The sequence below is a fragment of the Diabrotica undecimpunctata genome, chromosome 1 (genome assembly GCF_040954645.1).
Source record: "Diabrotica undecimpunctata isolate CICGRU chromosome 1, icDiaUnde3, whole genome shotgun sequence".
NCBI classification, from domain to species: Eukaryota; Metazoa; Arthropoda; class Insecta; order Coleoptera; family Chrysomelidae; genus Diabrotica; species Diabrotica undecimpunctata.
This window is the reverse complement of record NC_092803.1, coordinates 107,584,246-107,608,311: the sequence shown is the minus strand read 5'-3', so window position 1 is coordinate 107,608,311 and position 24,066 is coordinate 107,584,246. Positions and strand designations below refer to the sequence as shown.

Below are 24,066 nucleotides of genomic sequence, written 5' to 3'. Positions count from 1 at the left end.
CTTTTTTATTCGTTTTAGTGGTGAAAATATTTTTAATTAATACTCTATAATTTTATTTAAATATAGGAAAGGAAATTTATTTAGAAACATAAGACTTCCTACTAAAAGATTGATTAATTTTTAAAACAATCAGGTTATAATGTGTTTGATGTTCTGCAGAAACATAATTGAAACACTTCTTGACTTATTTTTTGAATTTGAACAAATTTAGCATCTGTTTTAATCGGCAAATATAAGTTCCTTATTTTTAACGGATTGTGATGGCCATTATATGTGACACATTCATTGGTATTAACACCAAATGTTGCCATGTTTGTGATAAAATATCAAATTTTCTGATTTTGATGCACCTTTTGTCGACATTAGAAACACACTGCTACTTTCGATCGTTTTTTACTTTCTTGGAATTCTGGAGGAATCTTATTCTTCGGTTTTCAAAGCTTTCCTAATAATATGAGCTTGAAATCCATCAACAAATTTTTGGCTAATGGTACACCTAACGTTTCTTTTTGGCATTTTCAAATGAGAAATCAAGCGAATTACTATATATCTTGAGGGTAATTACTGATCTTGAAAGGACCATTGGCTTACGTTCCTAAGTAAATTTCCATGTCCATGGAATGATAATAACTACAGTCATGGTGACAACATCTGGTGATTTAACAACGATGAAGTATGAATTTCCATAGGTATTTTATGTTATTATCTACTGATATTTCTCTTTTTAAAATATTAAATTTAAAATAACGTCATTCAACGTATTGAATATATTTTTTCTTTCTTAAAAACATTCTTAAAAGTTTATAAACAAAAAATTAAGTGAACTTCTAGAGGTAATGTTTAGTTTTATTTAAAGCGGAAGCATTGTCAAAAAAGTTTTATAGTGATTTAAAAATGGATCACTTTATAGTTAGCACTATAAATTTATTATGATAAGTCAAACCATCTAGTTCGATCGTTTTGTTTATTTTACGTTCCTGTGGTCCTTAAATCACCGTTATTCAAAAATCACGATCACTGATCACGACGTGATTTAAAAATCATCACGTCCACCATCACTAAATTACGTCTGCTCTCAAATTAACATTTTTAAAGGAATATCAAAAGTATTAAACTTCTTTCTTCAAGTACTTTGTCCGGTCCTCTGGACGCTGGCGATCGCTATGGAAAGGTTTGTTTTATTTTGTGCCTTATAGAAAAGCTGTTCAGCACTTCTTATCCTTAATCATTCTCGAATGTTTCGAAGCCATGATTGTTGTTTTCTTCCCATTCCTTGTCAGCCTTAGATTTTACCCACAAGTATCAGCTGTAGTAAGTGGTATTTTCCTCCTCTCGGTACGTGCCCCAGATACGCTAATTTTTCTGCACTTTATTGTAGTCCAACCAAACCTACCTCAAAACCCATAAGACGGTTAATTTGTTTTGGTTTTTTTAATGTCAACTTTTCAACACCATATAATAACACTGACCGCAGATAGCATTACGTCATTCGTTGTCTTAGTTTAGAGTTAAGATTATCATTACATAAGGATGGGTTCATTTTATTTAATGTTGCTCTCACCATTTCAATTCTACTTTTAATTTGAGTTTGGGACAGGTCTTGCGCAATAATGCTTTCCTGGTATTTAAATCTTTCATCTTTTCTGTTTGTGCTCCATTGACTTGTAACGTGATGGTGATATATCTTATTTGACTAAATATCCTAAACTTAGTTTTGAGCTACGTTTATACTCAGCTTAAATCTTTCTTGTTTCGCATTAATACTGTTTAAAAGCTCTTGAAGTCCTTGGATAGTGTTAGACTAAATTACCGAATCTTCTGTATATCTAATTATAGTTAATATTACTCCATTTATCTTTGAGATAAGGAGGATTAGAAACACTATAATTACGTAGTATTCATTCAAGTAGAATTTGGCATCCAAAACATAAGAAATCTTATAGATTACAGTCGGACTTCATCACTATAAACATATAGACACGAAACTGACACGAAAGACAGTTAATTCCATCATGTATCTTACGGTTAAAACAGTTGTTAAATTTATGAAAAATGGTTTAACTAGATTTTTTGACATTGCGTATAAACAGTTTTAAAATGAACAATATGAACAAAAGTGTACAGTAAGCACAAACGTTTTAATTCTTATCATTTGCTCGTATTACATTATTTTGATTCTTGCCTTTGATTTGTTATTTTTATGATTTTTAAATGTGCATATTTTGGTCATGTTATTATATGTTGATTGATATTAAAAAGCTTTAATTGTATAGGTTACTCGTGCCGATAAAAGTATCTAAGGCGCCCTTAATGCGACTAAGGTATTATTATTTCAAAGAAGTGTATTACATCCTTCTTGTAAACGGATTAGTCTTTGTAGTTATTCTAATATACTATTTCTAAGTACAGTATACCCCAAAGATTAACAACTATAAAGCGAAACAATATTTGGACAGATGATCGAAATATATTAATACGTGCCAAAATATGCTAGATCTGCAGTTTTACAGAATTTAGTTTATAATTGGCAAACACACAACACGCCTCTGCTACTTTTGTAGGTTTCTTTTATATTTTGTATTTATGTTGCACATTTTCTGTTTATTGGTCATATTTTCTTTTTTAGATATAGTTTTCTGTGGTTGGTGGCTCAAACTCCTTAAAATCCTTCCTTTACAAACTTGCATGTGAACACATACAACACAAACAAAAACAAAATTGTGAGGTATTATATTTCAGTCAAAATTAAAGCCAATTACATTTAACAACAATCATAAATTTGAAATCTTTTATATTATAGGTAACAATTTTTAGATTTGCCACATTGTCTGGCGATTGGTCTTTACCAAAGCCATCGAATTAAGTAAAAAAAACGTACATTTGCTAACTTCCCAGATCAAGACGTAATAAGTGTTATTGACGTTTTTTCGTGAAGATATGTATATATTTGTGCTGTATAACGGTAGCATAGAAGTCATATTGTCAACTATGTAATTTATTACTAATTCTATTGGGAAAACTGCTTTTCCCAATAAAGTATCTTAGTATAATCTGACAAGAGAGAACTCGTTTTCGTGTACCGATCCATATTTAAAGAAGTAAACAACGGGTCATCAATTAAAAGACATTAACTCACCCATATCGGTAATCTGTAAATTTTATTACCTATTGAAGATTGTTGTAGCTGTCGTTTTCCGAAGTACATTGCACTTGCTGAGTTGTAATTCCAAGAAATGAATATACAAGGGATCCAGATTACCTGTGTTTTTCATACCAGCCCTAAAATAAGTACAAAATATTACATAGGTTTAATTGTTGTGAATTATACACAAGATTAAGGAAGTAGCCAGCATTGCGGCAATAGAGTAAATGAAAATTATACGGGGAGTCTACCAGGGATGTATATTGTCACCTCCCACGTTCAACATGTACCAAGTTCCAATTTTCCAAGAAGCTTCACGGAAACAGTAATACTATTAAATGGCAAATGAATAAACAGTTTGAGATATGCCGACGACACAGGCATTTTTGCTGACATTAAACAAAAACTACATCTTTTAATGTACAAAGTAGTTGAAATTAGTAAAAAAATATGGTCTTACTAAATAATTAGCAAAAAAAAAAAGAAAGAGTTTGGTCCAATTTACCCTCAGTGAGAAAATGGTAGAACGAGTGACGCTGGGATAGCATTAAACCAACAGTGGTGTAACCATTAAACGACCCGTCAGAAATCGTGGGTGCCAATGTGTAACCTTTGAACGACCTATTAGAAACGTTGGGTGTCAATGGGTAACAATATAATTACCTCCGAAAGTTAATGTGTAACCTTCAAGGTCTAGGTTTTCACAAATTTCAATAAAACTCATAACTTTTTTTGGGGGCCAATTGTTAGGCCTTGTATAGCTCAGTCTCTCAGGTGTGAGAACGTCTTATCTTAGAAGTAAATCTGAACAATGAGTTTGGCTAGAACAAATAAACTAAGATATTAACTCATATTTATTGTACATAAATAAATATAAGAATTGAAAATTTTAATATGAAATTAAATTAAACAAAATCACAAAGCAAATCTTGCCTATAACTTGACAATAAAATGATTTTTAAATGATCCATAAGTATGGCCTCAGACGTTATGTTGTCTTCTAGTAGCTGGATAGGACTACAGTAGAATGTAGTGGTTAGTTTCTGATGTAATTATTTTCATGTTCTAGATATCCCCAGATGGCCATTGGGTTCTAAATAGTTAATACTTCATGGTCGGCCATGTATTGTGGAATTCCCCACCCAAAAAGGTGGACAAAAATTAGGCGAAAAGAAATAGAAAATTTAACGATGTGTTAGCAACTGCATAGACTTCATAAAATATTTCCTTGCTATTTGAAGATTGAAACTAATTACAATATTAAATAGAAAATAGCCAATTTGCAAGGATAAAATGAATTTAATTGATATTAAACAAATTAGTTAAATTATATTAAAGATACTAACTGCATATGGGAATAATACATTGAAAAATAAAACGTGGTATGTAGTTTTAGGTTAAGGCAAATACGAAATTATAAAAAGACAGATATATAAAAAAATTAAAAAATTGATCAACTAGAAATGTAAGTACTCTTTCCAGGAAAAGATTTAATAAGTAAATGAATTTTCAATGGAAAAACCCAGCTTAAAGAAACAAAAGACACTATAAAAACCAATCTCCCTTTCTTCAGCATTGAAGTGTGACAGGGCAGAGTTGTCAACTGACAGATATACTGTCTATTGAAGTGAGGTATAGAAATTTTTATATGTTCTATCATCTCATTGAACATAATAGGGTCTGAATAAAGGAATTATAATTAAAATAAATGAACATTGAAAATGAAAAATAAAGATTAAATAGGACATTTACTTGATTAAGAGTTAAATGAAGAATTTAGCGTGAACTATTTTTAGAATAAAAATAGTAAAATGAAAGATAAAGTTAAGAAATGAATAAAATCAAAAGAAATTGAAATAAAATAATTATTAAAAGAGAAATAACGAACATGTGAAGTTTATAATGTTATAGTGGGTTTGTTCTTAGAAAATAAAATCGAGAATAAGAAAAGCAAGAACAGCTGTTATTTAAATGGCAAAGTAATTCAAAACGCATAATTTGAATTTAAAATTTAATCTCAAATTTCTCCCATGATGCATATTCTCCATCTTTTTGTATGGAGTAGTTAGTTTACAATAAAGAAAAAGAAATAATTTTCACAATAAAACGTCAAAAATTAGAATATTTCAGTAATACTATGAGAAATAAAACCAAGTATAAGTTATTGAAATACATTCAGGGTGAGAGAGATGTGAGCAGGAGAAAATGGTTTGCAAAATCCACCATACGCATATTCAAACCAGCCATAAATAAAATTATTATTGTCAGAATAATTGCCAACCGTCTTTAATAGATATGCACTGAAAGAAGAAGAATAATGGTTTTAAATTATCATCTCTATTAATCTGATTCCTGAACGATCTTTCAGCGGAACTGGTATTATCGACTTCAAAATTTCATTATTGTTTAGTTTTTGAAGAAATTGGGTCTGATACCTCCCTTATACGCATGTTCAACACCATCAGCAGTTACAGCACCATCCCCTAAACGACATAGTAGAGTAAGGATTAACAACCGAGTTTTTTATTTATATTATTTGATATATGTGTATGATTGGGTCTATTTTAAATCGATAAACTACCTAGTACTCAAAAACCGGAATAATACCTTTTGATAAAAAACACTTTCTATTAATGTATGAAAACTTTCCTTTTTTATACGAGAATGTTATTAGCTGCACATCGGAATTGATAAGAGACCGTATTCGCTCCTCCTACCGTAGCCCTCCTGCCGATATAAAGTATGCTCTCTCTATTTGCCGCATTTGAGAGCGTATTATTTAATCTTAATTCATATCATTTAATCTTAAATTTTATGTCATATTTAGTTTTTGCAAACTTGTAAACTTTGTTCGTGACTTCATTATCTCCTTTTTTGCATTTTATGTATTTGAGTTGCATTCAATTCTTTATGCAACTGGTGCATTTCGATATATGTATGTATTCTATGAATGTGGAAAATATACATACATATCTTTTATTGTAAATCTATACATCATCTCTGTTGAAACGGTCTCTTTAGATATGATAATTGAATTACACATCGAAATGAATACTAGCTTTGTTTTTGGTACTATGTCCATGCTTTTTTTTTCTAATCCCAAAGAATATTACAATATTTTTCCATCTATTTTACGGTTTGTCTCTCTATAATTTCACATATCATATTGTATTACTTGGCTATAGAATTCTTATTCATTGTTACGTTTTGTTGATACCGTGAGTTTATTGGCTTTAAATTATTTAATGTTTTATTTTACATTAAACAAACGTATTGAATTTTGGAAGCAGAATCAACTCGTTACATCTTTAAAGGTACCGAAATCGATATAACGAGATGCATTTTAACACTTTTTATAAACATACCTTATTCATTAAGGTTCCAATCATTAAAACTTGTCATTTTTTGCTTCTGATAGAATTAGAGTGATACATAATCATCACTTTCATCAACTTTCACAGTCATTACGTCAATCATTGAATACTTTTCACATGGCTTTAATTTTGGCTCTAATATATCAAATATGGTATATACAAGAGCACAAATTAATAATCTTAACTATTTTTAGGAAAATCTTCAAATATCTAGAAGTGAGCATGAAAAATTAAAAACAGTGTTAAGAAAATTATACCAGTTAGCCAGAGACGCGATTCTACAACTCAGATCTGAACAAGCAGTCCTCAGAACGCAGATTGTAGCCAACAAAGATAGTGCTAGTCAGTATTGCGATAAAATAAATAGTTCCTGGGCAAATCTCATACTTTTACAACAGCAACAAGAAAAAGAAAACCTTGAAGTAATAACAAAAAGTTACGAGAATGTCATTAGTGAATTAAGAAAGCAGGTAGAAATGCAAAATAAACAAATAGAAGATTTATTTAACGAGAAATCTGCGTTAGAAGGAGAAATAATACTATCATGTCAAGATCTAAATACGAACATGGAAAAGCTCAGAGAAGAAAATGCAAAAACCATCGAAGATCTGCAGAAACTTTTAGAAGAGAAAGATGTAGAAAAAGAAAAAATAGTGAAAGAAACAACGGATAGGCTGACAAGAGATTATAAAGCTGAAATAGAAAGCATTAGATCTAGATTTAAACTTATGACCATGGAAAGAAGTCCATCAGATAGTAGTTTGGAAAAATCTGTAGATTTTACCAACTTAGCTAGTAATTCTCCCTTGTTATTGCAAATGAAAGAGAAGTTTGAAATGGATAAAGAACGAGCAGTCAGTGAAGCGTTACTTAAAGAACGGGAGAAATGGGAAAAGCTCATGGCTATAAGGATACGCGAAACTGAAACCAAACTTTCGGAAGAAAAAGATATTTCGCTCCAAAATCTGGCTAAAAAAATCACAGATGAAAAAGATAAGCAAATCGACTTTTTAATGGAAAGAGAAAAGAATCTGAATTTAGAATGTATTAAATATAAAAGTACCATTCAACAGTTGGCTGAGAGCGAAATAGAGAGTAGCGATGTGGAACTTTTAAAAAAAATTAACGCTTTGCAAGAAGAGAAAGATGCCTTGGCAGAAGAGCTGGAAAAATGTAGGAGTCAGAACGTCAAGGCTGTAGATATGTCAACTTCGGTGGCTGTTTGTGAAGGTAATATATTAATAAACTTTTGAAAACTTTGACAAATAAGAAGTCTTAAATTATTAAGGCTTCTTATTTAATTTATACTTAATTGGTTGATTAGTACTAGATGTTCATAATATAATATACTTCGAGTGATCCCATCCAGTTAGAATCTATGGAGAGATCATCACGTGACTAAAAACGACCACACTTCGGCCATATTGTTATGATCATTTTGACAGATCGTGTATGTTTGTTTACGCTTTGTTCTTTTTCGAATATTTTTAGTTTTATAATACTTTTATAAAAACTGTAATATTATATTGTGATGGTGCATAATAATGGTTTCTTGTTCTCAACGTAGTTGCAGTAGCAAAAGCAATGTTAATAAAAAATATTCAGGAATAACGTTCCACAGGTTAGTATACAAATATGTAAACAAAATAATGGCCCGTACTTCAGAAAATAAATTAGTAGTATTCATTAAAAATCTTAAGTAAGGTAGATTGTGCTATTCTTGAGAATACTCAGGTAGATTGTGCTATTCTTGAGAATACTCAAATATCTTCATCCTAAATACCTTAAAATTTCTTGTTAACTACTGCAACATAATTATTTTTATTTCTACACAGTATTTCCATTGTGATATTCGGCAGATATTCAATTTTGTTTTTTTAATAATAACTTTTCTAACTTTGTTAATTGAACTAAATTTTTAAGTGTCAGTTAATTTATAGTCATCAAATTTATAAGTTGTAAAACGAAGGTATTTCTTTTATTTTATACCGTATATTCATTTTACCCTTTAAAATATTTTTTATATTATTATCTCTTTCAGATACAACTTGTTATTTGACTGTATTAATTTATCTTTATGTATATGTCGTGTTTTTAGTGTTTATTGCGGGATAAATAAATCATAGTTTATTAAAAATGTATTGCATTTTTTAGATTATGATTAAATCTTCTGAATAACTAGTCATAGTTGTGTAGTAGTTTTAATATTATTGAGTTAGGCCCTGATCCCACCGCCATATTGGTATGATTGTTAGCCACACCTACTGACGCCGTTTTTCATACACACTTTAATATGCTCATAGCTTCTCCATAGATTTTAACTCGATGAGTGATCCATATAGTTTACCTCTCTTTATACCGTTTAAAGATGAACGCGCAATTTAAGAAAATAAACTTAAAAATAGTTTTCCAATAAGCAAGTTGCCCTAATTTTATCTCGTTTTAACTAAATATATACGCACAGTATAGGAAATAATTAATCCCGTTATCAACGGGAGGAACTGAGAGAAACATATTTAAAACGATATAGCTATATTAGTAGACCGGGCCACCAAACCAATTCGTTTATTAGGCTTGTTTCTGTAAGAGCAGTGTTGCCAGGTCATCGAATTCAGAAAATCGTATTGGAGTTCAAATTATCGTATTCTATAGGACGCATTATCGTAGTTACTTATATTCTATTGAACAGGAAATTGAAAAAGTAGAAAAAATAATATATTTAATTTTTGTAAAAGAAACAAACTAAGACAAATAAAAAAACCAATATAATAAACAAACAAATTGTTTAAAAGAAAAGAACTTGTAGTAAACAAACAAGTAAGTAAGTAAACAAAAATGTACACTATTCCACCCATAATTGGAAGACATTTCCGATCTGCCATCGGGTATAATATTGCCATTTTGGTAACGCGCTCTCCAAGGGTTACAGACTCCCCCGAGTGTGCAGCACTCCTCTCTTCCTTAAAATTGGTTCCCTGTTGTTAAACCCTCATAAATATAATTAACCTTGTATGCACTTATACAGAGATATGTGTGTATACTCGTATATAAAAATAAATCCTATGGCCAAGGCTATCTCTTTCTTCTGCATACACACGCGCGCGCGTGTACACACACACACACACACACACACACACACACACACACACACGCACATACTCAAAATGATATATATTTTCCTGTTGAATTTAAAATCCTAAGGATTTTTTTATTTTTTTAGCTAAAGTAGACGTTACGACGAGTCCTATAAAACAGAAAGAATCCAAAAGAAGTGAGCCAACGCCTAAAGGAATGCTTAGTGTAGAAAGTTGTAAGTCGGGAGATCGAGTGATCGTCGGCTGGGACAAAGAACACGAAAATTTTAGAGTAGTTCAAGAAAAGCAACATCTCTATTTTGTGCATTCTGATTATTTAGAAGGTTTAGGTCTAGAAGTCAACGAAGGTCAACCCAATAAGCATTTTTGTATTGCAGAAGTTTTAGATAAAGAATATTGTTATGCAAGAAAGGTAACTGTTTCTTTTTTTATTTTAATGCAAATTTTCATTACCTTCTGTTTCTGTTTTTTTTTTTCATTACCAAGTGGGTTTTTATTTGCATACATCTATAAAGTCTGGTATTACAAATATTCGAAGATATCGTTTGTAATTACATACTTCTCATTGTTAATTTGAATAAATTTCTCGATTGATCTGTTTTTCTCTTCTCTCTCTTTCTCTCTCTCTCTCTATTTCTCTGTGTCTCTCTGCGGGCGCACAGTGAAGCTTGAAAGTTCATTCTTGTTTTTTTATTATCTCAGTAGCCAATCATTAGTCACCTTGCCATAATTCATATATGGTGTAATAACTAATATTGCAATTTCGTCTTATAAACTTTACATTTGGAATTACACTGTACAGCAATGGAGACCTGGACAAAGAAGTGAGAAATCAAGTACAAAAAGCAAATAGAGACTGGCAGGATGCCTTAAGAACACTATATGGCGAATCAGACAAATTAACACGGAGATGAAGTCAAGAATTTATAAAGCCAGTAAATAATGGCATATGCCTCAGAAACAAGACTCGACACAGCCACAACACAAAGGCTACTGGAAACGGCAGAGATGAGAGTATCGAGATGAATTACAGGAAATTACGCTGAGAGACCGAAAGAAACAGTTGATTTTATTAATTTTTTAATATTGTTCTGTTCATTTAATATTCGAAACGTCAAAATAAACGTATTTTAAAGTGGAATTGAGATTAATTCCCAATAGAAAAAGTAAATCATATTGTGTTTAATGTGACACAAACGTTCAATTTTAAAGTTAAAATGTTTTTCTCAGAGTGGTTTCCATCTAATTCGATCTATCAATTAGAATTTTTCATGATTGCTCTATACCCTACATAATAAATGTATGAAAGATTAAATCCAAGTAAAACTATGTTTTCTAAGTGAAAGTATGTTTTTTTTTTTTTATCTTATATATATATTTATTGTTATATATTGTTTTATATTTATTGTTAACATATTGAGTGTACCTTTAGACCTTGAAATATCTACTGTATTTTATATATATATTAGAACCAAAAAAAAAAATAGTTTAAAATTGGCAATTCTATTTTCCTTTACAAGTATTTAAATCTGTGGTCTAGTGGTTTTCAACAAGATGCGAAACAAGGTCAAGTTGTATATACTATATTTTGCATATTCGAAAACCAACCCGTTCTTTCACTTACCTTTTCAAATAATATTGTAAAGGTTGCAACTTCAGTTGTTAATGTAAATTCTTTCAAATAAATTTTGTTTCTTATGAAAACCCAACTGATCTTTACTGATCTTTACTTTATTTATTTCTCAAAAGCCGAAAGATAACAAAAGCAAAAACATGTCAAATTTTTCAACCTAGAAAAAATCCTATTGAATTTGGGTTTAGTGGATCAAATGTCATCAGAGTTACAGATAACACCAAGAAGAGAAGAGTCTTGAAACTTAGTATATAGTTCTTTATGACATAATCGGTATATATTTTGCAAAAATACACATCCGATATCGTCGAATTGCGTCATCCACAGGCGTGTAAATTATACAACCTTAATCCACCCTTGTTCCTAATTATATATATGTTATAAATAGAATTATATATAGTTATGCATTTTTTTTGTTTTTTAGTCTGACAATAGATATAAAGTACCAAAATGTACCAAATTCTTTCGAGTAAAAGTACGGCCGTCAATCTCTACATTATCACGTGATACCTCCGTCTCGCAGAGCCTATATCAGCCTTCCAGTACCGGAGAGCATTCTCGCATGACACAAAGTCAATCTGCAGTATCCACCACGTTAGAAGAAATGATTTTAGAAGATAAATCTTCACCAGTGAGAACACATCCACCAATACCAGAGAGGGACGAAACGGATGGTGTCGGCCCAGAGCTTTTAGAGGCTGTAGCTAGTGTAGAAGAAACTGAAACTACTTTAGTAGAGCAAATAGAACAGCGAGTTATGGTACATAATGCCGGGGCGGCTAAATGGCCTGAACAGCATTTTGCAGAAGATAGCGGCATTGTTGAAAATATAGATAATGTTGAGCAAGCCATGGCGGCTATAGATGATACTCTCACTGAGATAGAAAATCAAAATGTGAATGAGAATTGTGACCGGTAGGTACTATATTTATTTAAAATATACAAAGTTAAATCAAAAGTTTAGTATTGTATACATTTTATTCTTGTGACACATATTTCACTAATAATTATAACTTGAAATAAAAACAAATTTTTGTAATATTATTTGCCTGTGATGCTTAGTGTTACTGTAGCATGATTTTTGAATATATGAAATTTTGATTTATTAAAATTTTTTATTTATGGCATCAATAATGCATTTGTTGATTAATTATTTGACGAATTGACTTAAGTTGGTGTTGATGTTTACCTATTTATATAACCAATAAAAATTGTTAAAAATTATTCACCTTTTAATAAAAAACATTGGGATCACATTCCAGTTTATATATCTAGTACGGTTGTACAAATTGGAGGGTAATTAAAAAAAATAAATAATAAAAAATAGGCCTTCAGTTTTGCCCTGAAGTAAGGACAAGTTTTAAATAATTATACAAATATGATAACACGATGTACCTAAAAATAACGGATAGAATCAATCAGTGTTTTTTAATAGCACAAATTTACTTATAATTTCCAATCTTTTTGTTTTGTTTTGTTTGTTGTCTTTGGTTAATATGTTCTATTGTCGACGGACAATTCGTGGCGAGTAGCATATTCTCTCTCTTTGTCAACCGTTTTCCATCCACTCCTGAATGTAGGTCTCTCCCAATTGTTTCCATCTTTCTCTATCTTACGCCAATCTAATCCACTGTTTGCCTGCTCTTATGTCATCTACCCATCTTTTTTGAGGTCTTCCCATGCTTCTTGTTGTCGTCCTTGGTCTCCATTCTAGAATTCTCCGTGTCCACCTGTTGTCATTATATCGGGCTACGTGACCTGCCCAGCGCCATTTCATTTTTGCAATTTCTTCCACAATATCCCTAATCTTCGTTCTACGCCTTATCTCGGTGTTTCTAATCTTGTCTCTCAGTGATATTCCAAGCATGATTCGTTCCATTGCTCTTTTCGTTGTTTCTAATTTTTTAGCAGATTTTTTGGTAAGGGCTACTGTCTTTAAGCCGTAGGTATAAACTGGTAGTATGCATGTGTTATACACCTTTTTCTTTAAGTTTACAGGAATGGAGGTGTTTTTCAAGATATATGCTGGTTTGCCGAAACCGCCCCATGCCAGTTGTGTTCTTTTAATTTCAGCATCTTGATTTGGTTTTCCTAGTTTGATGATATGACCTAGATATACATAACGTTCGACATTTTTTATGGTATGATTTTGTATTGTTATATTTGTCTGGTCTCGACTCTGTATTTTTGTTTTATTGTAGTTCATTTTTAAGCCTACCGCTCCTGAAACTTCATTTAATTGTTGTAACATATCATTTAGTTCTTGGATATTATCGGCTATTAAAACTATGCCATCTGTGAATCTCAAGGGGTTTAAGTATGATCCGTCGACGTTGATACCCTTGTTGTTCCATTCTAGTTTCTTAAAAATGTCTTCTAGAGCAAGGGTAAATAGTTTGGGAGAGATGGTGTCTCCTTGTCTTACTCCCCGTTGTAGTCTTATGGGATTAGTTTTTGTACTTTCGTCCAGCTTTATCTGCATGGTGGCTTTTTAATTATGTTAGTGTATCTTGAATCTATACATGCATTTTCTAGAGATTCAAGCACTGCCCATAATTCGATGGAATCGAATGCTTTATGGAAATCGACGAACGCCATATGAATTGGAACATTATACTCTGTGCATTTTTCTATCTATTTCTATAGAAAAAAGTAGCATATTGATACATTTTAAGTAACCAACAAGTTGTCTGAAATCAAATTATTACAAAGTAGTTATTTTAAACTGCTTGGAATGTTATAAGAATGCCTTTAAAACGTATATGTAGGATATGATCCCTAACAACTATATAATGGGACAAACTAAAATACATGCAAAATTCAGATAGTTAATGGGTTCGGTGGGTTGCAAAATTTAAAAATCTCAAAAAGTTTACGCATATGTTGAGGCTTTTACAAAACTTATGTATTTTTATAGACCCATAAGTTTAATGTACATAACCTAAAAATGCATTATTTTTTCAAAAAAAAAACGCGTATCACTTTTGTTATACAGATGGCTGCTGGTCTAGTTTTTTTTGTACTTTGTGTGTTTAAACGAAAACTATATTTTTGATTTTTTAGATTTTTCGGCCAGGTGTGCCTCCTTCAAAATAAAAAAAACTGTTTTTTTAGCGGTTTTTTGGGGATTTTTTTCCAGTATATAAACATCAAAATCGATCAAATCAGTATTGTCTATAAATTACGTATAATTTGAAGTAACTTGGTCCTTTAGGACATTCAAAAATTGGGCGAAACATCTTTAAACCCCCAAAAAAAACATGTTTTTTCAGGATTTTTGCGAGTTTTGCGGGGTTAATTATATATTTGAGATCGATACAACCTCAACCATTTTTTTTGGTTTTTTATGTTTTATATGAATAACAAATACGACTAAGTGCAATTTTAGCCGGCCACCCCTCCCCCTACCCCCACAAACGTCATTTTTTCGTTTTTATTATTATTATTATTTTTTTCGGTGGGCTGCAATCAATTTAGAAATGTCAAAACATTCACATGCATAGTTCCGGCTTTTACCAAACTTGTCTATTACTCTACATGTTGAGTGTATAGGTATTACATAAAAATGCATTTTTTTCGAAAAAAAACCTAGTAACTTTTTTTCTGAGATGAATCAAGGTCTATTTTTTTTTTCTATTTTGTGAATTTGATAAAAAAAACTATATTTCTGAATTTTTTGAAATTTTACTCTTATTTTTTAATCACATAGAACGTGAAAAAATTTAATTCTGGGAGAAAGGGCATTTTGCGTATCTTAACGGGAGGTACCCTTTCTTAATTTTTGGTTTGACCTTGGGTGTAGGAAAAATGTTCTGTTTCTTTTGAAGGTCGGTCCGCTTTAAGTGAAATTATTTCGCCAAAGTTAAGTTTTGGTTGATTGGCGATGTATGATCTTTAATTGGTCTTTTGTATTTGGTACCTGTAGATGATTAGAAATGAAAATTTGTTTATTTCGAGAACCATATTTGTTAGGCTCAATAACGATTTTTCATTTAGATTAAGGGTTAGTTGAGTTTTGCTCGGTGGATCGACTTCTTGCAGTTGTAACATACCAGGCTGTGTTATCAAAATAAAGTGTAAATGTTTTTGGTAATGTCATATTGTAAGGACTGACAAACATTTGTCAACTTGGATGTGGTTATATTCCGGGATGGAGTCACTAATTTTTAGGAATGTTATCGGAGAAGCAGGATTTAGTTTGACTAACCTTCTAGATTTAACGATTTCTTGTACTGTACTGGTTTCTCGGACACTAAAGATAATTGCATGTTCTATTATATCATATGTTCTATCATCCAGCCTTCTGCGTCCAAAGTTAAACATAGGTTTTCCCTAATTTCTTCCAGTTCTGTTGGTTTTGAGCTTCCTGCAGCCAATTCCCAGCGATTCTTTTGACGTTGTCTGTCCGTCTTGTAGGTGATGTATCTCTATCTCTTCTATCTGCTCGTGGTCTCCACACTGTAATTTTTTGTGTCCACCGACCGTCATTCCTTCTGGCCTCATGGTCCAACCCGTTCCACTTCAGCCATACTATGCGATGTATGACATCTGTGACGCCTGTATTCTTATTTCTTCGTTTCTAACTCTGTCTTAGAGTCAGTCCAAGTAGCAAGCACTCCATTCTTCTTTGGGCTACTCTGAGTTTGGTTGCTGCAGCCTGGATTAAGAAAAGTGTATCGGAGCCGTAAGCCATGACTGGAAGCACACATTGAAAGATGTCTGATAGAGCTCCATATGCGGCCCATGCTAAAGTGATTCTTATTTGCAGTTCAGCAATTTGGTTGTCCCTGGCAATTTGGATTTTCATGACCTAAGTATTTATATTTATGAAGTAATCCTATTTCGATGCAGTCGACTTTTGGATTTTCGCTTGGTACCAGAACATGTTCAATGGAAGGACATAATATGTTTGTGATGAGTTTGTTATGTTTTGTCGTATTTCAATTAGAACTGTTGCTTATATCCATATTGACTTGGAACTTCATACACTACATGTTTCTTCAGGAAAACTATAATTATATAGATAAAAAGGAATTGATTGTTGACAACAATAATAAGATATTACAATTTAGTTGACTTTGTAACGTTTTAAACTTTAAAATTACAGAGTTTCGGCACTTACGTTTTCTGAAGATATCTTACATAATTTCACAATTTAAAACTAAGTTTACTATTTGAAAATATACGAAGCCCACATTGAAACTATTTCGGTTCACTCTCTAGGTGTGAACTCATACTCTTTAGTTTATAAGCAATAATTTTTAAGGTAAACACAACCATAATAATTCGAATCGTCAAATAATGTAGATCATTGGTTTATGTTTATATTGTTGATTAGGGATTGTAATAAACAAGTGGAAGTTTTTCAAGAACAGCACGCTTATATCAGCAGCACGTGGCTTGAAATGATGCTGAGTAGGGTGTTTACTAAAAGCATTCAAAATCATAAAGATTGTATTGAACAAAACGTACGTAAAATGGAATGTTACTATCAGAGTTTGAAGGTGTTGTTTTGCAATGTCATTGACGATTTTAATAATACCTAACAACTTTTTTTGTGTGCGTGTGTGTGTGCGCGCGCCTGTGTGTGTGTGTGTGTGTGTTTTACCTAACTACTTTGTGACTAACTCTTCAAGTATTGTATATGTTTGTGATGTATACATACCATTGAGAAAATACTATATACAAGAATCATCAATCTCTCATCGATATCCTGATATATGAGTCAAATATATCTATTTTTCTTATTAAAATTTGTACAGTTGTATCCTATCTTAAAGTTTGTTTTAATTTCTCAGTCGTTATATTTAATTTTAATTTCTTTTGCTCAGGGATCCCAAATTTGACCTAGTTTCAAATTACCCGTAATCTTATTAATGTCATAATTTCCATAATTAATAAGAATAAACATAGGCACCCACAAGGAAAAAAATCCGCACGTGTCTATAGCCCAAAAGTTGTGAGGTCTTTATGTTTTTCAAATGTTTTTAATAATATTTACCATGTATCTATTTGCGTTTGAAATATATTGTTTTAGATTCTTTTTAAATAATCTAAATAAATTTAAGGTTCAAGCTAGTTCCACTGGCAGTTTATTAAATAGTCTGGGACCTAGAAATGTGTGACAGCGCTGTCCTGCCGTCTCCTCTATATCTTGTTGGTGTTTGTTTTTAAATTGATGAAGGAATATTTACTCATAAGAGAGTTGTCTAATATCGAATAAATTTGATTCTTTGTAAAGATCAGATGGATGGATCATTTTGTTAAATATTATTTTAAGAATTCATCTTTGTGTCACTTCTAATATATGAATATGATTATTTGTTAGACCACCTCATGCTAATATTTCATATGAAAGAAGACTCTGTACCAGTCCATAGTACATAATCTTGAGGTGACATGTTACAGAATCGTTTGCAATTTTTGAATTTGGGTATAAGTGTTCGTATTTTAATAATTAATTTTTGTACTTAAACGTTCCACTGAAAGTGGCTGTCTATAGATATTAAATACTTTACACTGGAAACTGCTGATATTTCTAGAATATTATTATTATGGAATTTCGTGAACTGATTATCATTAGGGTTGTTTTAAGTAAAAGGGAATTTTAAAAAACGTTTCTTGTCGCTTAATTTATGCTGATGGTATGGTGCGGAAAATATTTTTCTCTTCGTCGACCCATATTATCTTTTTCGTGACCGACGATAGCATTTCAATTTTTTTTGGCAATGGCAATTTCAATATGCGTTTTCATTATTGTAGTCTCATATACGTGGGTTGAGTTTAGCTATAATATACGACCCTAAATATGGAGCAGTTAAAGAAAAAGAACAACAGTATTTGTCGCAGAAAAGAGAATTCATATATAGATAAGTGAAGTGACAAAAAAGGAAAAAGTTTATTTACTAGAACTGTAGTAGTGGAAAGTAGTAGAAAATATTACATTTTCTGATGAGATTTCTTTTCAGTGGAACTATTATACGTGGATCAAATAGATAATGAAAATCCTTTAATTTCATATTTTAAACGTTAAAATCGTTCAATAATTTATGGAGATATCTACGAAAAACCGTCTTATTGTTTCATTTTTTTTTTTTATAAATATTAACAATTTTTTACATAACAATAGGTTATACAGATACCAAATGTGTAAATAATTATTCTTGGTGGGTAATGCTTATAATGAACACAATTTTAAATAAGAAAAACATCGTATCTGGGTCACATACTTCGAAACGATAAATACTCTCTTCTACATGCCATCATGCAATGATGAGTAGAGGGAAGAAAAGGGTTGGGAAGAAAGAAGAACTTTAAGTTGCAAATGATAGGAAAACGTTTAAAGATGTGATCGCCAACATTCGTTAAAAAACGGCACAATGAGAAGAAGAATGCTTCTAGATGAATTTATAAAAGTAAAATGTATTTCGAACTTTAATTTAAGTTGCAAAATGAAGTATTTACTTAAAAATTGTTGCTAAAAATTTAGTTCAAAAGAGATGTCTTTTTTTACTAGTAAATAGCTAGAATAAGTTAGATATTTTTCGGGATACGGGTTTTGGGAAGAAGAAGAAGATTGGGAAAATCGTCATCTATCAAAAAATAATTCATTAGTTCTTTTTTTGTAATTCAACGATGATTTCTATAATGTGGTAATACATGTTGAAATACTGGAGAAATAAATTTGGACCATGAAAGTTGTTTGACTAAATAAAATACCATATTTTTGTATTGTTAGATATACCTACATATACTAGCCCAAATTAGTCGAGACGCGAGTTCTGGGTGCGCATTGGCAAAATTCGAAAAAATGAGGAAACATTCATATAATTAGCCGGCTACTTTTGTGCACATCTGTATCGTTATGATATAAATATGGAAAATATGCGAATACGACAAGTTCTAAATCATCACACGCATGCAGTAATTTATAACGTTTTAAAATTTACAAAAAAATTAAGCAGAAAATGGACAATTGTTAATAGATTTATCGAAAGTGAGGAAACTTTATAATACTTAAAGCAATTTAATATTTGTATCTGTGTTTCCTTACAAAACAATTGTAATATCCTTTGGCAAGATTCACTAATAAAATAGAAAATGATTACTTACGAAAACGCCTGGGAAAAAGTTCTGCAGACAGTATTATGATATTAAAGGGAAGACAAATAAATACAAACACTTCTAAGTGACTAATTTGCAAAAAAGATTTTATCACTCCAAGCTACAGCTTGTTTATAGGAAAATATCAGAATTGGCATAAATATATGTAGGATACTCCAGTTTGGATAACTGTTTCAAATATTTTAATCTACAGAATAAAAATACCATTGATTTTGAATCGTTTAATTTTATTCATGATCTTTAGTTTTATTATTTTTATAACCAGTAAGCAGAAATTGTATTAAAAATAAAATAGACGATTTAGATTTGATTTCGTTACAGCGTACCACCATTCGCTGATATGCATATTTTAGCTTCTTGGCTTCTTCAGAGCGAACTCATGGCAATTGTCGTCTGCTTGTTTTGCAACGTTTAGAAAGTGATTTAGGCTGAATCCTGAATTAGATTTCCGATTTATATTTTCAGAAATTGTATTCTTATTGTAAATAAAATAGTCATAATAAACTGTCGAACAAGAGTTGGCAACAATTTTCTGAATTTACAAATGACGTGCATCTCCATCGTGTACTTCCTTAGCTATTTTGGGCTAAAATGAAACAGGTTTAAGCTCCTTATCTATTTGTATAGAGAAGGGTCAATGATGTGTTTTTTCATTATCTAAAGATGTATACATTATAGTTTCCCTGAAAAGTAGATACACAAACGGATAGAACAAATTTTTCGTTCTCTGCCTGGGCTGAGTGCGATGAGGTTCCAGGTATGTCTCATGAGTGCAAGAAGACGAAATTGGGAGGTAATCTGACATGTCTATAAAGATAATTAATATTGGTATGACTCAAAATAAAAATTTATGGCGATTTGTAAATAGCAGAGCCGACCCGCATAGTTAAGAAGGCAAAAAATTACCGATGTTTCTGAAATTCTTTAACATACCTACTTATACATTTCACACAACATAATTACCACTTTCTTTATGACTCCACTTCAAACTGATCCATTTCTGTAGATCTCACTTATGTCAATTTTGTCAAAATTGATATTCCGTTTGAAATTGAATTATTTTGAGGCACAGTTTTGTTAAGCTTATATTTTCTACCGTGATTATGTTTTGACAATAAAAAAAAGAAACTTATTTGTTGAATGAGGTCAACATGGTAATTGATTGAATGTCATACACCATTACTAATTATTCATATTGAATTACTGTCGAGCTTAAATAATATTTTCTTTACAATTAATTTAAGTTGTTGTCTCAAATATAACGTTTTAAAAAATGTTACATTTGAAGAATTGATAATGCCAGAAAATATGATATGAGATCAGTACATACTATGGTTTTAAATGTTAGTTTCTTTTAAGGTATTTTAATTAATTATTGTGCGTAATTAAATACTAATTAACTCATTTTACAACAGTTAAATTCTAAATAAAAAGAAAAAATTAAGATTTAACATTGAATAATAACGTTATCTCAAAATTGTATGTTTTTGTAGAGTTGTATCGCTTTTTATATTATTATTCCCATAGTTATTTTTATTTTGGCATTTTTTCTAGGAACGTTCTTCCAATATTGTTTGGATTTTTATTTACAAAAGTTCTTTATGAAGCTATGAATCATGTAGACCTATGAATATATCGTTGACGGAAGTGAATGCTGATCCTGTATACACAGAAAAAATAGGGTAATTACGAAAAATCATTCATTTAATAAAAACATTGCATTTCTTGTTCACTCAAATCACATTTTATTCTTATAAGCCAAAATTATTAATAAACTTTTGACAAATTAGGTTCTTTTATTTTAATAATTTCTTTATATATATTGAAGTAGACGAGTTAAGTATGGAAGTTTCTGTATAATATCCTCATAAACAAAGTATTTGTTGAGTATCTGCTTGTTTAAATTCTGTAGTGTCGTTTAAATAGGCTACAAGCTTGTCTTAAATGTTAAAAGCTTAGTTTTGTTTTGGTAAAAACCAAGTTAAGTAAGTAGTTTAAATGAAGTTTTTATTAATCAAATGTTTATGACTGTATTTTTTATAAATAGCCAGTTATGTAAATATGGTGTGTGTTTTACGCACTGAATTTTAACGTATACATTTTTAAAAATCTGATGCTTGCTTATGTGTTATCTTTGGATTCCTATAACGTAATCGTTTTTATTCAGTGAAACTCTACGTGTATCGCATTTCACCTACATTCCCAAATTATTACTTTTAATACTCTGTGTTTTGTATATGTAATGTTTTAAGAGTTCAATGCTACATATTGTGAAATAAAATCTCTTGTGTTCTAGTATGCGTTTTTAAAGTGCATAACCGATTGTATGTTAGTTTTGTTTTGAAAACATATTTTACCATTTATTTCCATTCGCTTATCAACACCGAAATGAATTATTTTCATTCGGTGTTAATCATTTTATCTTTTTGTTTTGGTTCATATCAAAAAGTACTGAATTCTGTATACTGAAGAGTATCTCACCACATCCGGGATGGATGTCGAAAGGATTTTGATTACCTAGTATTTCAATAATAAAGAATGTACACATTGTTAAATTGTTAGACAGATCTTAGATAAGATCATTAAGCCATTAATTTCATTAATAAAAAACTCTTCACACAAACTCTACAGTAACAATATGTTAGCGCTGCATTTTGCATGGATTGGAGCCAAATTGCCAGAGAGTAAAGTGAAGTACTAATATATATATATATATATATATATATATATATATATATATATATATATATATATATATATATATATATATATATATATATATATATATATATATATATTTATATATATATATATATATATATATATATATATATATATATATATATATGCATATATATATGCATTAATATACAATATTAACTACTACCAATTAACAGTTAAAATACAATTTTATTGAAAATATATACCAATTGAATACGGTTATGAAACTCATACCAAAATAGATTGGTCATATTCGGGATTCCATAAGTAAACTTGTAAGTATGTGGACAGACTTTTTAACAAAAAATAAATAATTCTTTGTATATAGGCGAGTGGTTTACCCCTAAAAAGACGCTTTGAAACGGAGTATACCGACTAATTTTTTTTGTATTTCTTCCGCACCAAACCTTTTTGATTCGAAGTTGAAATATATATATTTAATTTTTTTCAAGTGGGCCGGAAATTGTTATTAACAAATAACTTATAACAAAAAAAAAACAAAATGCTTTCTTTTCGAGTTATTATTATATATATATATATATATATATATATATATATATATATATATATATATATATATATATATATATATATATATATATATATATATATATATACCACTTTAGCCTTTTTTGTTCTATATATGTTAGTATGTCTGTTTCTATTGATATTCTTTGATTCTTTATTTCGTCATTACTTCTCCTTCCATTTTTGTTACTCTGCAGCATTTTTGCAGGCATTCCATCTCTGTTGCTACTATCTTACTGCTGTTTTTTTTATTTATGATCCAATTTTCAGCCCCATATGTCATAATACTTCGCACTAATGTTTTATAAATCTGTGTTTTTGTCTTCATATTTAGGTGTCTATCCCACCATACTGAGTTTAGTTGTCGGATTGCTGTTCTTGTTTGTCCTAATCTTTGTGTAATTTCTTTCTCTGTTGTTGCCTTTTTCGTGATTATAAACCCCAAGTATTTGAATTTATCCTTTCCTTTGATTGTTACGTTGTCGTCAATCTGTAGATCTTCTATGTCTTCTTCACTTGTAGATAGGTACTCTGTTTTCGCGAGGTTAATATCTAGGCCAGCCTTGGTATATTCTTCTTGTAGTTTCTTCATCATGTAGCTGAGGTCGTCTGCAAAGCTTAACGTATATAGGTATTCGTTCCGTACCGGTACTCCCATGCCTTCCCATTTTCTTTTCCATGTAGTCAAAGCTTTCCCTAAGTATATTTTGAATAGGGTTGGAGATGTGGAACAACCCTTTTGTTGTGGTGAAGTCTCCTATGATTTTTGTTCCCATTTTAATGGACACTTTATTTTCTTTATACAGAGCTTTTGTAGCTTCTATGAGTTCCGTCTGTATTTCTAATTTGTACATTGCCTTCCATAGTTCTGACCGTGGTACAGAGTCATACACCTTTCTCAGGTCCACAAATGCCAAATGCATATCTCTATTTTTTGCTTTTTTCTTTTCCAACAGTTGTTCCAATGTGTATATGTGGTCTATGCATGATCTTCCTGCCGTGAAGCCTGCCTGATCCTCCCCGATTTTGCCTTTTATCGCTTGCTCTATCTTTTCTCGCAATATCTTCCCATATAATCTTCCTATTGATGATATTACGCTTATTCCTCTGTAGTTTTCGCATCGTTTTCTATCTCCTTTCTTAAATATAGATGTCATATATGCCTCCGTCCATTCCTTTGGGAGCTATTCTCCATTTATGGCTTTCTGAAATATCCATTGTATCATCCGGTGTAATTTTTTTGATCCGTATTTTATAAGTTCAGGTGAGATGCCTCCAGGTCCCGGTGCTTTCTTATTTTTGATTGCTTTTATGGCCGTTCTCAGTTCCCTATCTGTTATTTCTATTTCTTGTTGTGGGGGTCTGCTTCGTCTTCGCCTTTTTTCTTTCTTTCCTTGTAGTAGTCCTTTCATTCTTTGTCCTGTATATTTCCCAATTTAATTTTTTCTT

At 30.9% G+C, this 24,066-nt stretch overlaps 1 protein-coding gene across 8 annotated transcripts in view; it reads left to right on the top strand.

Moving 5' to 3' along the window:
- The window catches only part of Atg17 (autophagy-related 17), a 169,874-nt gene that overhangs the window by 125,398 nt on the left and 20,410 nt on the right, over window positions 1-24,066 (top strand). For 3 of the 8 annotated variants that reach the window (XM_072546185.1, XM_072546137.1, XM_072546146.1), the window contains 4 exons: window positions 6,711-7,746; window positions 9,737-10,023; window positions 11,669-12,159; window positions 16,583-16,712. In XM_072546185.1, coding sequence (XP_072402286.1) covers window positions 6,711-7,746; window positions 9,737-10,023; window positions 11,669-12,159; window positions 16,583-16,712 — 1,944 coding nt within the window. Of the gene's footprint in view, window positions 1-6,710; window positions 7,747-9,736; window positions 10,024-11,668; window positions 12,160-16,582; window positions 16,713-20,922; window positions 21,154-24,066 lie in introns of those variants that run through there. The other 5 variants (XR_011952134.1, XR_011952132.1, XM_072546177.1 and 2 more) reach the window with 3 other exon arrangements.